At 39.0% G+C, this 15,098-nt stretch overlaps 1 protein-coding gene across 11 annotated transcripts in view; it reads left to right on the top strand.

The window, feature by feature from the left end:
• ANK2 (ankyrin 2) overlaps window positions 1-15,098 on the top strand; it is a 273,390-nt gene that overhangs the window by 255,457 nt on the left and 2,835 nt on the right. For 5 of the 11 annotated variants that reach the window (XM_047855602.1, XM_047855605.1, XM_047855604.1 and 2 more), the window contains 6 exons: window positions 618-761; window positions 3,864-4,149; window positions 5,776-6,064; window positions 9,031-9,114; window positions 9,218-9,382; window positions 10,654-10,836. In XM_047855602.1, the coding sequence (XP_047711558.1) occupies window positions 618-761; window positions 3,864-4,149; window positions 5,776-6,064; window positions 9,031-9,114; window positions 9,218-9,382; window positions 10,654-10,836 (1,151 nt within the window). Of the gene's footprint in view, window positions 1-617; window positions 762-3,863; window positions 4,150-5,775; window positions 6,065-8,412; window positions 8,506-9,030; window positions 9,115-9,217; window positions 9,383-10,653; window positions 10,837-12,371; window positions 12,464-15,098 lie in introns of all 11 variants that reach the window. The other 6 variants (XM_047855600.1, XM_047855598.1, XM_047855599.1 and 3 more) reach the window with 3 other exon arrangements.

Raw genomic sequence — 15,098 nt, 5'->3', positions numbered from 1 at the left:
ACTTACATGACAGAAAGATGTCAGGTAGATATTCTTTATAATGATTTATGTATAATATTCTGACCACATCAAATAAAATGAGAAGTGATAAAGACCATTACTTCCTCTCATTCTTCAGCCAAATTTGCTACTTCCTCTAACGCCTCTCTGAAGATCTACCTACAGACCTCCCTTATAAACATCCAGTCTACATTTATCTTTCCTTCTCTTACCATTCTCCTAGGTAGGATTGCCAGATTTTGCAAATAAAAATAAAGGGCTTCCAGTTAAATTTCAAAGAGTCCACAGATAATTTTTTTAGTATAAGTATACCCCCTGCAGTATTTGGGATATACTTATATTAAATTTTTTTTAATCTGAAATTCAAATTTGACAGGATATCCTATATATTATCTGGCAACTCTACTTTTAGGGCTTTTGCCTATGCTTTCCCCCACTATTTTATGCATACCTCCTTTCTATTTGCTTTTTTTTTTTTTTACAAAGACCTTTAGTTGGGCTTTGTTTCCTGTACAGATATAAAAATTTTAGTCAGGCAACTAAATGAAAGAGATTTTCAAAAGAGTACCCCTGAGATATTATAAATGTTTTTCTGTTTTTTTTCTCTAATATCCCAGATACAAGTCTCATTGAATGTCTCACCAAGATCAACCGAATGGATATTGTTCATCTCATGGAGGCCAGCACAGAGCCTCTCCAGGAGCGCATCAGTCATAGCTATGCAGAAATTGAACAGACAATTGCACTGGATCATAGTGAAGGTCAAACAATCTGTGTGTGTGTGGGTGTGTGGTGTATGTATGACTAATTCAGGTGACTGGAACAAATCTTCCTTCTTTTTTTAAAGGGTGGTCTGGGGACTCCGGTGATCACATATTTTTCTCATTTTATAGGTACCTTCATACTGCTCATTCTTTGTTATTTCACCTTTGTTCCAACCATTTTGGACTGCTATAACACAATGCCATAAACTGGGTGGCTTAAATAAGAGAAATTTATTTCTCACAGTTCTAGAGAGTAGAAGTCAGAGATCAGGATGACAGCACAGACAGGTTCTGGTGAGGACCCTTCTTTGGGTTGCAGATGGTTGCCTTCTTGCTGTGTCCTCACCTGGGGGAAAGAGAACTAGCTAGTTCTCTGGTGTCTTCTTATAAGGGCACAAGTCCCAGTCATGAAGGCTCTACCCTTATGATCTAAGTACCTCCTAAAGGCATCACCTCTAAATATTATCACATTGGGATTAGGGTTTCATCAGATGATTTTAAGGGGATGCAAATACTCAGTTCATAACAACACGGATGACCTATCCAATGCCCTTTCCTCGAATCCTTGGTGGTACTTCTTATACTTGTGTCTTACTCTAGCTACCCATTCCTGTGCTCACAACCAAGACTATATCATTACCACTGACTATATTACTTCTGGGTCCTGATTTGAAGCATTCCACTTACTTCTTCTTTTGCTTCGATACTGGTGATTCTTCAAACCCACTGGGACCTCCAGCCATTGGCCCTACCACCTTTTCAGTACTAAAGTTTCTCTGATCCATTCTCCTTTATTTGCATGCTCATTATCTTCTCTCCTTCCCTCTCTGTCTCTCTTTCCCTCTCTCTCTCTTTCTGTCTCTCTTGCTCTCTCTTTCTGTCTCTCTCACACCTCTATTTTATACCTTCTCTTCTTCTTTCAAGCCTCCAACATTTCTCTTCTCCTTTTTTAAAGCTAATGACCAAGCTTCGTATTTCTTAGAAAAAAAAAGAATAGTCCTAAGCGAATGTCCATATTCTTTCACCACAAACTCTACCAATCTAAGTGCATCTCAATGTCTGTACTCTACTTCCCTTCTGTATGAAATGTCTTTGCTTTGCTAAAACCATTATCTCTTCTGTTGTACTGGATCTCCTCTCTTTTTATCCAATTAAGGACGTCACTCCTTCAGTTATCCACTGTGGCTTCCTACAACTAGATCATGCTCAAGAGCATTAAAACATGCTTTAATAGAGCCCATTCTTTATTTTTTTAATATGAAATTTATTGTCAGATTGGTTTCCATACAACACCCAGTGCTTATCCCCTCATGCCCTCTTCAATGCCCATCACCCACCCCCCCCTCCCTCCCACCCATCAACCCTCAGTTTGTTCTCAGTTTGGGCTCCTTCCCTCTCTAACCTTATTTTTTTTTCCTTCCCCTTCCCCCTGGTCTTCTGTTAAGTTTCTCATAAGTTTCACATAAGAGTGAAAACATATGGTATCTGTTTTTCTCTGTATGACTTATTTCACTTAGCATAACACTCTCCAGTTCCATCCGTGTTGCTACAAAAGGCCATATTTCCTTCTTTCTCGTTGCCACATAGTATTCCTTTGTGTATATAAGCCACAATTTCTTTATCCATTCATCAGTTGATGGACATTTAAGTAGAGCCCATTCTTTAAAAACAAAACAAAACAACTCCTTCACCCTATATGCCTTCTTGTATGATTGTTCTGTTTCTCCATTCATTTTATAGAAAATCTCTTCAAAAGAATAGTGTATATTCCCTATATCTACTTCCTGTCTTCCTGTTCTCTAGAACTGTCTCTAGAATCCGTGACAGTCATTTTTTGAGTCATCACCACTCAACATAAAGCAATCTTATAAAATTCACTAATGATTTCCTCATTGCCAAATACAGCGAATAATTTTTCAGTCTTCATCTTATTTACTCCTTAGTAATATTTGACAAAAAATTAATATTTTTTAAAAACATTTTCTTCATTCACTTTCCACGATACCCTCCCTTCATGTTTTTTTTTTTCTTTTGCTTATTTTTCTGGTTATTTTTACACAATTCCTTTCTGTAGCTTCTTTTCATAGATTTAAATGACGGTGTGTGTTACTATCCAGTGAAAGTTTGTCCTATCTCCTGTCTCTCTCCTTTTTTCTATATAAATCCCAGACACCTGGCCTCCTTGACGTTCCCTGGGCACCCTATGCATTTTGGGGCTTTGGAGCTCTGCTACTTTCTGTTTCCTCCACTCTGGAGCATTCTTCCCTCAGAGCATCAAATACCTACCTATTCAGGCCTCTGCTCAAAATCAATCTCCCCAAAGGACCCTTTCCTGACAATTCTATCTAAAATACTAGCCCTATTTACTCTTTACCATGGTTTCCTTTTCTCCTAAAATTTATCATAAATATATATCTGCAGAAATAAAAGTTCAGTGAGGACTTTTTCTACCTTGTTCACTGCTATATCTCTAACGTCTAAACAGCACCTACTACATAGTTGATAATATATACATCTGTTGAGTGAATAAATAAGTAGATGAATGTCAGTCATACCTCTGCTAAAGTTTTCAGTGACTCCTCATTGTCCTGGGTATGATAATATTCCTTAGCATGGCATGAGAGACCCGCCACAAAAAAGGGTACTAACCTCAAGTGTTGTTAATACAAGTTAATACTTGTGAAACACCTAGAACAGTGCCTAACACATAATATTTAGAATGTATTAGCTATTATTAATTATTATTAAACTCTATTCCTTCTTCCCACTTACATTCTATGCCTCAGTAGCAGTTATCATTAGGTCTCCTTAAAATGTCACACCCTCTGCATTTCCCTTCCTAATTCTTTAACCCTGAGTTGGGTGCTCCTGCATTTATTGACTGGCACTGTGGCCCAGTCACTCTGCATTTCAATAGATTCTTACTTGCCTGAGCTTCAATAGATGATCTGTATCTTGAAGGCAGACACAGTTATCTCATTCAGCTTTGTAACCATGGATCTATCACAGGATGTGGCACATTAATAGTTACCGAGTAAATACCCATTTAATATAAGTGAGCTTCAGTTAATATTTCATTTAAATTGTTTCTCCCTGTAGGGTTCTCAGTACTTCAAGAGGAGCTATGCAGTGCACAGCACAAGCAGAAAGAGGAGCAAGCTGCTTCTAAAGAAAGCGAGTCCTGTGATCACCCTCCCATTGTCTCAGAGGAAGACATTTCTGTCGGTTATTCTACTTTTCAGGATTGCATCCCCAAAACTGAGGGGGACAGCTCAGCAACAGAGCTCTTTCCCCAAACTCACAAGGAGCAAGTTCAACAGGATTTCTCAGGGAAAATGCAAGACCTGCCTGAAGAGTCATCTCTTGAATGTCAGCAGGAGTACTTGTGAGTTTCAAAAGAAAGCCTGTCCAATGTAATTCCAAGAAATAAGCCAGTATGGCAAGAGTGCCAGGCATGTGCAACCGTAAATTGTTTTCAGATGGTTTTCAAATAAGCCCACCAGTAACAAGTGCCAGAACTACAGGAAAAAGAGCGAAAGATTTGAGACCTAATTATGGCAGCATTGTATGGTAGATCTGCTTGAAACAACTTCCGGTTCTATGACCTTGGGCAAGCCCCAAGCCCTTTTTGGTTTCTGTTTCCACATCTCTAAGTTATAAGAATATATACCTTATTCATCTCATAGGGTGACAGGTCAAGGATATGCCTGTGAAAGCATTGTTTAAACTGTAAGATTTCATGAAGACCTCATGCTTATTGCTTATAAGACTGTTGCACTTGACTTCTCTGCAGTGCTCTGATATGTGCCAGTTGTCCCATGGCTAGTTCACAGTATGAACAGGGATGCTGTAGGCGAAGCAGCCCTCAGTGTATGTCACCAAAGCATTGGGGTGGCTGACAATAAAAATAGAAACGCAACACAAATTATTCACACAGAATGAAAGACCATCAAAATAAAGTGGGATAAGTTCAGAGTGGAAATACAGAGAAGTCTTCTGGAGACTTTCTGGCTAAAGGAAGCTATAGAACAGTCAGCTCAGAACTCAGGTACTGGGCTTCATAGAAGCAAATGAGAAAGAGAATTGTTTAAATGATGCTTGTTATATCTAGAGAAGGAAAACAGATGATGTGAAAGGCAAGTGTGTCCCCAGACCTGAAATCTGAGAATAGTGTGTCAGGAGATTACACCAGTAAGCGAGTTTTCTGCTGGGGTCACTGGAGCTTGAGAAGAGGGTGAAATGGGTAATAAAATCCTCTTTCTTCCACTGAGCCACCGCCTACCAACTACCTTTAGATTTTAGGGGAGAGAAGAAAGAAGAAAGAAAGAAAAATAAAAAGATGGGAAGCAAAGAGGGAATATCAGAGAGGCATTTGGGCACTTAGTATCTACAGAGTGACAGAAATTTGTAATAAGAAGTTTAAAAGCGGAAAAAGAATTTTCGTATTTAAAATTGAGATTATAAAGATTGCATTGGAGTAACTCCAAATTAAATCAGAAGAAAAAGTTTTAACTAGGTCTTTCCATCAAGTAATAATTTTCCAGAAGTATAATAAGAATCTCTCTATATTTGCAATTATGATAACCATATTAACATGGGGTTTATATATGTTTAAAAAAATTTCCCAAACTTTGATTCTTGCTTCAGAAGCCTTATTATCTACAGATCTTTGTTATATAAACCTCCTCAAATCTTCAAGATAACCTTGAGTTATCAAAGAAAAGATGAAATTATAATTTATATACTTTGTAGAGATTAAGAAATGGTAATACATTTTAGAATAATTTTTCTCTTTAGAATAGATCCATCCCAGCCAATACTAGATCAAGGAGCTGTAACTTTCTTACATATGATTTTTATTCAAATTTCATTTCTCGGCCACATATACAAAACTTATTTTGACTTGTCATGGACCATGAAGACAAGTTCCATCTTTCGTTCCAATTGCCTTGCTTCAGCAAAAGGGGAAATGCAAATGCTCTCATGGTGTAACACGGCTTTTCCATTTCAGTGTGACAACCCCAGGGACGGAAGTGTCAGAGACTCAAAAGCCTACGGCTATATCTGGCTCTCAAAGCAAGACACCTGAGGAAATCAGTACCCCTCCTGAGGAGGAGAGGCCACACCTCCAGACTCCAGCATCTAGTGATCAGGGCGACTCTCCCATCGTACAGGAACCCGAAGAGCCCCCAGAACATAAGGAGGAGAGTTCTCAGAAAACTAGCCTTGTGATAGTGGAGTCTGCTGATGACCAGCCACAGGCCCTTGAAAGATTCGATGACGATGCAGCTTTCCATAAGGTAAGGATCTCCTCTCTTTCCTTGCCCACAGGCAGCAAAGCTACAAATCTTCCCCAGTTTCCATTTCTCTGATGGTTTATTTTTTCTCTGAAAAAAATCGACCTGGACCCTGGAAACCCCTCAATCCCCTTTAAAACTTGGGAACCAGGGAATCTAGGGAAAAAAAAAAAAAGATACACAGTTCTAATTCTTGCTACCTGAGCATGAGCCTTAATTTTACAATTGGGAAACCCTTTTGCTAAGGAAAATGAACCCTGGAGTGAAACAGTATGCCTGATGTAGCTTTTCAGAGTTGCTAACCATCGGCACGAAGACTAGTGAGGGGGATTAACAGGGCCCCCAGTAAGTGCCAGCCATGGAAACTTGTGGGAGCCAGACTCTGGTTACATCTGTCTGTGCTGTCAGGTGATGAACACGCAGACTGTGGATATCAGGTGGGGTTTTCCTCCCCCCTGCCAAACTGTCCTCACTAAAGGAAGGATTATTTCCAAAATAGGTCTCCTTATACCTATTTTAAGAATGACTTTGAAAAAGGACAGTGTACCTCAACTTATCATGGTTCAGAATGTCAGAATAAGGAGCAGAAACTTACTTAAGTGTTTCCTTTGTCATTAAGGGAGCTTTGATGTTGCAAAGAGGGGTCTCCGGAGACCATCTAAGAAATTAATTTAAACGGTGTATTCTGAATCATTCCCGTGCCTCAGTGTTCACCGGCGGTGTTTAAGCCCTCCTCAGAGGAATGAATCTCAGGGAAGAGGGGAGCAAGAATCTGCATTTTAAATAACTCTCTGGATGATTGTCATGCACAAAAAAGTGTGAGAATCTGTTTGGATTAAACTTAATATCTATTAAATTATATATTTGTCCTTTTAGAATTCAAAAGCATTTTTTTTATGTCACCGTGTTTTTAAAGCATTAATATAGGTCTCAGTAGTAAAGAATGAGGTATAGAAAAGAACTGAAAGGTTTTGAAGAAAAGCATGTTACAACATATCTGTGGGCTTAAGTCCTACATTTATTTTTGTTCACTATGAGGGTGACATCTGCTAGCAGGATTTATCTAAGATCATAACTAAAATTAGGGGAGTTTCAGGCAAATGAGAACTGTGTCCCAGTTTTGGTAGTTATCTTAAATAATGAATTCATCCCGTGAATGGATTTTTATTTTAAGTGTACCCTTGCACAGAATTACTCATCTCCCAAATTCTCAGCTTAAATGAATTCTGGTAAAAATGTTTCAAAGATGCTATCAGGGCTTAGGAGTTACTAAATTTAGCCTAAGAATCCATTGGCTAATTGAAGTATAGATTTCAAACAATTATCTGTATAATTCATTTATTTTTTCTATGCATATAAATAAATTTTGATAAGTCATTCTGTATTCCACTTTCTATGGGCCTGTTCCATTTATTCTTGGTGAATATCCAGTTGTCTCTGTGATGCTTCCTATTTTGACCCTTAATTCTCATGACCCTAACTTGAGGATCTAACTTCAGTCACTTTTCTTGCTGATCATCTTTCTAGGCAGCAGATTCCAGAATGTATTTAAAGTATAATTTGGTTTCGATTTTACATGTTTTCCTTTAGCAGAAAAGCATATAGAAATATGTCAGATATTTTAAAATATGTTGAAAAAATATCATTGAGTTTTCTTTAAAAAAAAAAAAAAGTAGTATCCTGTTAGGAAAGAGTAATTCAATGGAACGCTCCCGAGATATGTCCTAATCTAAAATTGTGTTCTTAGCTCCATCTTTGACTCGGGGCCAGACCCATAAAATCAGACTGGCCTGTGCATCTTAACTTCTCAGCAAAATGAGTCTAATATTATTCATAGCCTGCCTTGTTTGTTGCCAGGGAGATACTCAACTGGCTAGATAAGAGCTGCAGGAAATTTTGACTTTTTGCAGAAAGTTCTGCTACAAGCATAAGTTATTTCTATACCTGTGGGTTAATCATTCTAAGCCTAAGCCTGAGTGTTGAGTATTGATGGCTTACAAGTGTTGTGTGTCTGTGTGTGTGTGTGTGTTGCTTAAGTTTTGTGTTTACATTTGGTTATTTATCAGGAGTTTAAGTCCAAGAAGTAATGTGGACAAGTTGCTCGTTTCTTCTGATAGATTCTGACAGATGGGCACTCAGCTTTCAGAATTCCAGAATTGTTTTCATTCATTGAACAAGAAAGTATTCTTACCAAAGTGTGAGACAGACACACACTTGTTTGCTGTGCTGGCTTTTCTAGCACAGCCTCCATGAATAAAACTTTCAGAAAACCGTGTGAACTAAAGCAGAAACCAGTAGTGAAGACATTCCTTAGCGTGTTAAACAAAACGATGCTTCCATGCTTCCACCAGGAGCTAACAGAGGAATTAGGTGAGCTGGAGGCCAGCTCAGATGAGGAGGCGATGGTAACTACCAGGGTTGTCCGCCGACGAGTGATTATTCAGGTACCAGCTGTTACATTCCTGCACGTCTGGGACACTTCTGTCCCCGTAACCCTCAGAGAGTGATGCTAGCCATGGAGCCACGAGGGCTTGGCATGCTCCTTAGGTAGTGCATGGCCATTCAAAAGCAGACCCCTTCACTTAACTCTCCTAAGTTTTGTTCGTTAAAAAAAAACAAAACAAAAAACAAAACAAAAAAAAAACCTGCAGTGGTGATGACATTGGCAGCCCACTTCCAAGAGAGCGAACAGCAAGAGAGAGACCGCTTCTTCAGTTCCACCCACCTCACCTTGCTTGTCTGTTTTTGTTGGTGTGTTTGTTTTACGCCTAACTTTGGTCCACTTCTCCTAAGCATGTTACTTCCCACCTTTTTTTTTTTTTCTTTAAAACACACTACTCGACAGGATTTGGCATCTCAGCAGTGCTTCTCAGTAGCTCCCTTCATTTTCTAACATTATAAGCACTTGGGAGTAGTTTCTCAGAATTGATGCCCGACACTGAAGTGACCGTTTTCTCTCAACTGTTTAGGGAGATGATATGCCTGACATACCCCCAGAAACAGTCACAGAAGAAGAATACATTGATGAGCATGGACACACTGTGGTAAAGAAGGTATTGTCCTAACATGGTTGATCTCAAAGCCTCCTGTTTAAAACTTATCGGTACCCCGGTACTGTCACTCAAACACAAGATACATGAATAAAATATCTTTCAGGTCACTAGGAAAATCATTAGGAGGTACGTAGCCTCTGATGGCACAGAGAAAGAAGAGGTTACAATGCAGGGAATGGCACAGGGACCCATCAGCATTGAGGAAGGAGATGGCTATTCCAAAGTCATGAAGCGCATTGTATTAAAGAGTGACACTGAACAGTCAGAGGTAAGATCATCTGATTCTCCAACCTGATTTTATGGAGAGGTCTCAAACAGAGTCAGAAGAGGTGGACACGATTGTCCATACTGGCCCCATTGCTCCCACTTATATGGCACTCTGCTTTCGGTTGCATATTCACATGTTTCTTCATGATTTTGTGGAATTTTAAACTAACCTTCAAGGACATTTGTAGCCATTATACTCATTGTCTCTGTTTGGTCCTTCTTATGTATTTATTTTTTTAAGTTCATTTATTTATGTTGAGAGAGAGAGAGAGAGAGAGAGAGAGTGAGCGAGCAGGGGAGGGGCAGGGGGGGGTGTAGAGAGAGAATCCCAAGCAGGCCCTGCACTGTCAGCACAGAGCCGGATGCAGGGCTTGATCTCACAACCCTGAGATCAGGACTTGAGCTGAAATCAAGGGTCGGACGCTCGACCAACTGAGCCACCCAGGTGCCCCTGGTCCTTCTTATTTCTATTTTCTGTTTAATTCATGGCTGAGTACATAAAACAGATATCCAAAACTGAAATTTTAAAGGACCAGAATTCCATTTGCTGGCGAGCTGTATGTCATGAAAAGACCTTGTAAAATTGTGTTGTAATGCTTGTGCCCGGGCAGCATAGCAGTCTTCTGTAGGGCACTGGAGATAAATATTTTATATTTAAACTTCTGCATTTCAGTCACTAAAGCCAGGATCCAGAAACTCCTTGATTTATAGTTTTACTTCTTTCTGTTCTACTTCCCTCTCTGAGGAACGTTTACTCCCTTTGACATATCGTTGGTGACACACTCACTGTTTTGCATTCATTCACATCCTCCGAAGTTTATTATCGCACCCACAGTTTCTCTAGAAATCTACTTTTTCAATTTCTCATATCTTTGAGAGTTCCTCTTTTGGGGTTTAATTTTATCTTCATAAAATCAAAACCATTTAAACATGGGGGACAAGAGAGTTCATGCTCAGGTTGTCATGTCGCTGAGGAATCAGTTTCTTATTCATAATACTTCCTGACAGATTTTCATTCAGCTGATTAATGAGTGGTGGGTTTGGTGCTGTGTGTATAGAGTCATTATATAGGCATTACCGGTTGATTATAGGCTTTTTTCTTTCTTTTAGTACCTGCTTCTCTTTTCCAAAATACTGTTTTCCAGAAGGCCTGTGTATACCATTTTAAGGTTTTGGGGTTTTGTTTGTTTGTTTGTTTTTACATAGAAAAATCCATCACTGTTACATTTTGGCAGTCAGAAACTGTGTTATCATGTGTCCTTCATTCATTAGGTAACTTTGTCTGAGCCCAGCATTTTGTCCAGTACCTCACAATTTCAGGCTGAACCAGTGGAAGGCCGTAGAGTCAGCAAAGTTGTTAAAACAACTATGGTACATGGAGAAAGGATGGAGAAACATCTGGGTGATTCTAGTTTAGCCACTGATCTTCCTTCAGCCAAAGATGACTTTGAAGAGGTATAGAAGCATTATCACTTTTGTGTTTTTGTGTTGTGTGTTTTGTGCTTGCTTTGTGTTTAAAAATAAAATGATTTACCATTATGTCATTCCATATATGTATTCATGGAAGGGTGCAGAATAATTCAAGAGAGTAGAGTTGCTGTTTGAATAACTTGTACAGTGAGGTAACGTTTTCTCAACTTGTGGTATCCACAAAGCGACAAGTTCCGTGTCATCTTAAATGCTTTTAAAAGTCTAGATGACCAGGATTCGCTTCAACTGAATCAGAATCAGAATCTCTGGAGTTAGGTCACGATTGTACATCTTGTTTACATGCTCCAGAAGTGACTTTAATTCTTTAATTAGTAAGAGAAAGAAAGAAAAAGAAAGAAAGAAAGAAAGAAAGAAAGAAAGAAAGAAAGAAAGAAAGAAAAGAAAGAAGAAAGGAAGGAAGAAAGAAAGAAAGAAAAGAAAGAAAGAAAGAAAGAAAGAAAGAAAGAAAGAAAGAAAGAAAGATTGTGAATTACCTCTAGTAGCTAATGCTCTCAAATATTTCCAAAGATAGGCATTAATGAAAACTCTGATTTATTTTAAACCTAGATATAAAACAAGCATTTATAATTATTTAAGTTCTGATTTTCAGTAATTAGGAAATGGGTCCATAGGGACAGATCCACAAACCCTTACTAGGATTAAAAAGATCCCAAAATTCTGAAAACCAATACAAATTTTTTAGGTTAATAGCAAGCTAACTTGGCAGCAAAACTTAATGTGAGCTGATATGGAGTTATAATGACATGGAGAGTCTTTTGGTCCTACCTAGACTGAATATTCATATGTTTTGCTGTGGATATATTTATGCGTTTGATTAGTAGATGCTGTCCCTGCCCCATCAGAGGTATTCAAATATACAGCATATATATCATACTACCTTTCTAAAATCCAAAAGGGAAAATATTCCGAATTCTGAGATACATCTGGCCCCAGGGGTTTTCACTAAGGGATTGTAGGGCATATGCAAACATCTACAAAACATTTTTTTGCTATTGAGACATTTTGAAGTTAAATGTTATATGTGCATTCTCTTCTACACCCACAATGTGCATTGAGATTATATATGGGAATGCATTGGGATATGAAAAGCATACCTTACTTAAATACTTTTAAGGACAGTATTTTGACCTTGTATAACCAAAAGGTGAATTATGTGAGTTGCACGCTTTGGGCTTTATTCATTTGCTGCTTGTTTTTGCCTCTGATCATTATATTCATCATTAGAGTCTCCACCGGAGAAAGAGGGGGGATGAGGTGTGGAGGAAATTAAAAGTCGATTGGTACAGATGCTATTTACCAACATTTATGAGTAATACAATACATCTCCCTCACAAATGGGAGAGATGTAAATAAAACTCAGTATTTACATTTGTTCCTAGGGTTGTTTTTATTTCTCCTTTCAAGTATATCTTTTTATGGTATCAATTAAGCAAAGTAATAGCTTTTTTTTTAAGTCCATGGCTCATGGTGGGTTTTGTCTTACTTTCTTTTTTCTTCAGGCTTTGAGCTATACAGGTAGCCACATGAAAGTGCACTTACCCAGTTTAGTAGAGAATGAGATTCTGAAAGAGGATGGATCAGTAATTAAAAGGTTTGGGTTAGCATGGGGTTATGCTCTGCCTACTAACACCTTGACTTTTTTTTCCACTTGTAAGAAAAACAGAGCCCCTACCTCTGCCCTAACGTCCCTTGGGAATTACCAACTCTGTCTACATTGTCCGCTTTGCCAAGTGGTAGACCTGTCAGTGTGTCAAACCTGTAGTGTCCTCTTGACGCTTTGAAAATGATACCAAGGCTTGAGGGGAACTGAGACACCTGTTCACACAACCACTCCCTGGGTTTTAACAAGTCATCAGTTTCGTTAAGGCCAACTGGCTAGAATATTCCATTGTGTTGACAGATTTGGAGCACATTTGGAGAGGAAACCAATCAGCTGCTCACAGATTAATCTTGTGACCAGCTACCTTCAGCTCAGTCGTACCGAATCATAATGCCGAGTGGCACATGCTTTGGGGTTTTGTTTTTGTTTTTAAGCTGCTTCTAAAATCTTTAAGTTGTTTCATGATCTTGCATGCGAGTGGCAAATAACATGAGCATGAGTTGGATACCCACAAACCTGATTGTAAATGCTGAAACCAGGGATTTTAACAAGTTAAGAAAGGGCCATAAAAGAAGTAAGTGGCTCATTTTTGTGCCTGAGGAAAGAGACAAGTTGTGACGCTGTGTCGTCCCTATCACCTACTTGATGCGTGATTGTCAGCACCATTGCCTTGTCTCCTGGCCCTTCTCTCTAGTCCCCTCTCGCTTTGGTCCTTTAGCAGCACCATGCTAAAAAAGTGTCCTCAGCTTCTCAGTGAAAAGACACAATGGAAATTCAAGTTACTATTGTTCTTTTCGCTTCATTGTAAAGAAGAAAAAGATTGTCATTTATAGTACTCTACAGAGCTATTTTCAGCCTGCAGAACATAATAATTAGAACAGCGAATTAAAGGTTCTGTCACAATTCCGCCCTCCAATCACATGTGAAAAACAGCAGCAGCTAAGAATTTAAAAGAGTGTAATTGCTCAGGGAACTTTAAAAATGCCCCGTGAATTAAGGATAAAGTACTTTTTATACTCTGAACTTTTACGTCTTTTATTCAGTTATGCAGACAAAGCCACACAAACCATGTACACCCTAACATCATGAGATCTTTACATTGGGATAGATTTAGAGACCATCTAATCCAAACTTCTTAATTACTGCTGGTGAATTTGAAGCCAGGGATATGGAACAACTCAATTAGTTCTACAGCTATTTAGTTCCAGAACTGTATTTGTCAGTACACTGCTTTATCTTGTATGTTGCTGAAGATATTTTGTCATCCCCACTGCTCCCCTGAATACACATAAGTAAATTCATTCCACTGCTTGAGTTACATGCATACACATGCTCATAAGCACATTCATCTACGATATCTGCACAAAATATCAGGGATTGTCCTGTGATAGAAGCTCATTCACCGCCTCCCCCCACCCCCACCCCCAACACAGCCACACCAGTGCCACGAAGGCTGCTATTAGCTCTTGGCAGAAATAATCAGATATTTGCCTTTTCGGAGAAGAAAAATATTATGGGTGCTGAATCGTGAGAAAAACACAATCTGATTTCAACCACTGGAACAAAATTGGACCTTTTTTATCAAGAGGAATAAATTTAAGTTTGCTTTCAGATACAAAATAATTCATGTGGTGTCAAAGGAAGGAGAGAATAAGAAAACATGAGAAGAAGGAAGAAGGAGACAAAGATGCCCAAAAGAAAACCTGAAAGTATTTTGGCTAAAATAAGTCTTTTTTTTTTTTTTAAATCAGGAGTATCTTTTTTTTTTTAATTTTTCTTTAACATTTATTTATTTTTGAGACAGAGACAGAGCATGAACGGGGGAGGGGCAGAGAGAGAGGGAGACACAGAATCCGAAGCAGGCTCCAGGCTCCGAGCCATCCGCCCAGAGCCTGACGCGGGGCTCGAACTCACGGACCGCGAGATCGTGACCTGGCTGAAGTCGGACGCTTAACCGACTGCGCCACCGAGGCGCCCCAAATCAGGAGTATCTTAAATGCGTGGCAGTGTGAGAAGGTAGAACAATGAAAACTCGGGATGATCTTAAAGGCATGACAGTGCAGAACCTCTAGCTTCTGAACACTAGGAATCCATTAAGAAAAATGCTGGAGTAAAGCTAAGAAAACTGCTCTGTGGTTTTAAGTGAAGATGCATGGCATCGTGGTTGCGGATTCAGGCTCTGGAATCCTTGAGTCTTGGCCTCACTTCATACTAACTGTGTTACTTTGTATTTGGAACATCGCTTAAAATCTCTGTGATTTGTTTTCCTTATTTATTACAATCATAGTGCCTGGCACATAAAAATGTTCACCACATATTTACAGAATGAATAATTCTGTTGAGAAGTAGATGGAAGGACAGAGAATGAACAAATTACAGTTTAATAGTTTTCAAGTAGGGATACAGGAAAATAGTACTAAATACCACAGTACATCATAGCCCCTTTTGTCAAGTAATCATTAGGAGGGAGCCAAGAAAGCACTAGTCAGTGGCATAGAAGACCAAAAATGGGCAAAGTCCTGGAAATCTGAGCAGATGGAGGAAGGATCTGTCTCTCAGCGTTTTCTCTCTCTCCTCTCTCTTCCCTACCGTCTCCAGATGAAGTTTCAAGGCTGGGGCAGTCCTC

Source organism: Prionailurus viverrinus, chromosome B1 (genome assembly GCF_022837055.1).
Source record: "Prionailurus viverrinus isolate Anna chromosome B1, UM_Priviv_1.0, whole genome shotgun sequence".
Lineage (NCBI taxonomy): Eukaryota > Metazoa > Chordata > Mammalia > Carnivora > Felidae > Prionailurus > Prionailurus viverrinus.
The sequence above is the reverse complement of the archived record's forward strand: the minus strand, read 5'-3'. Positions and strand labels throughout refer to the sequence as shown.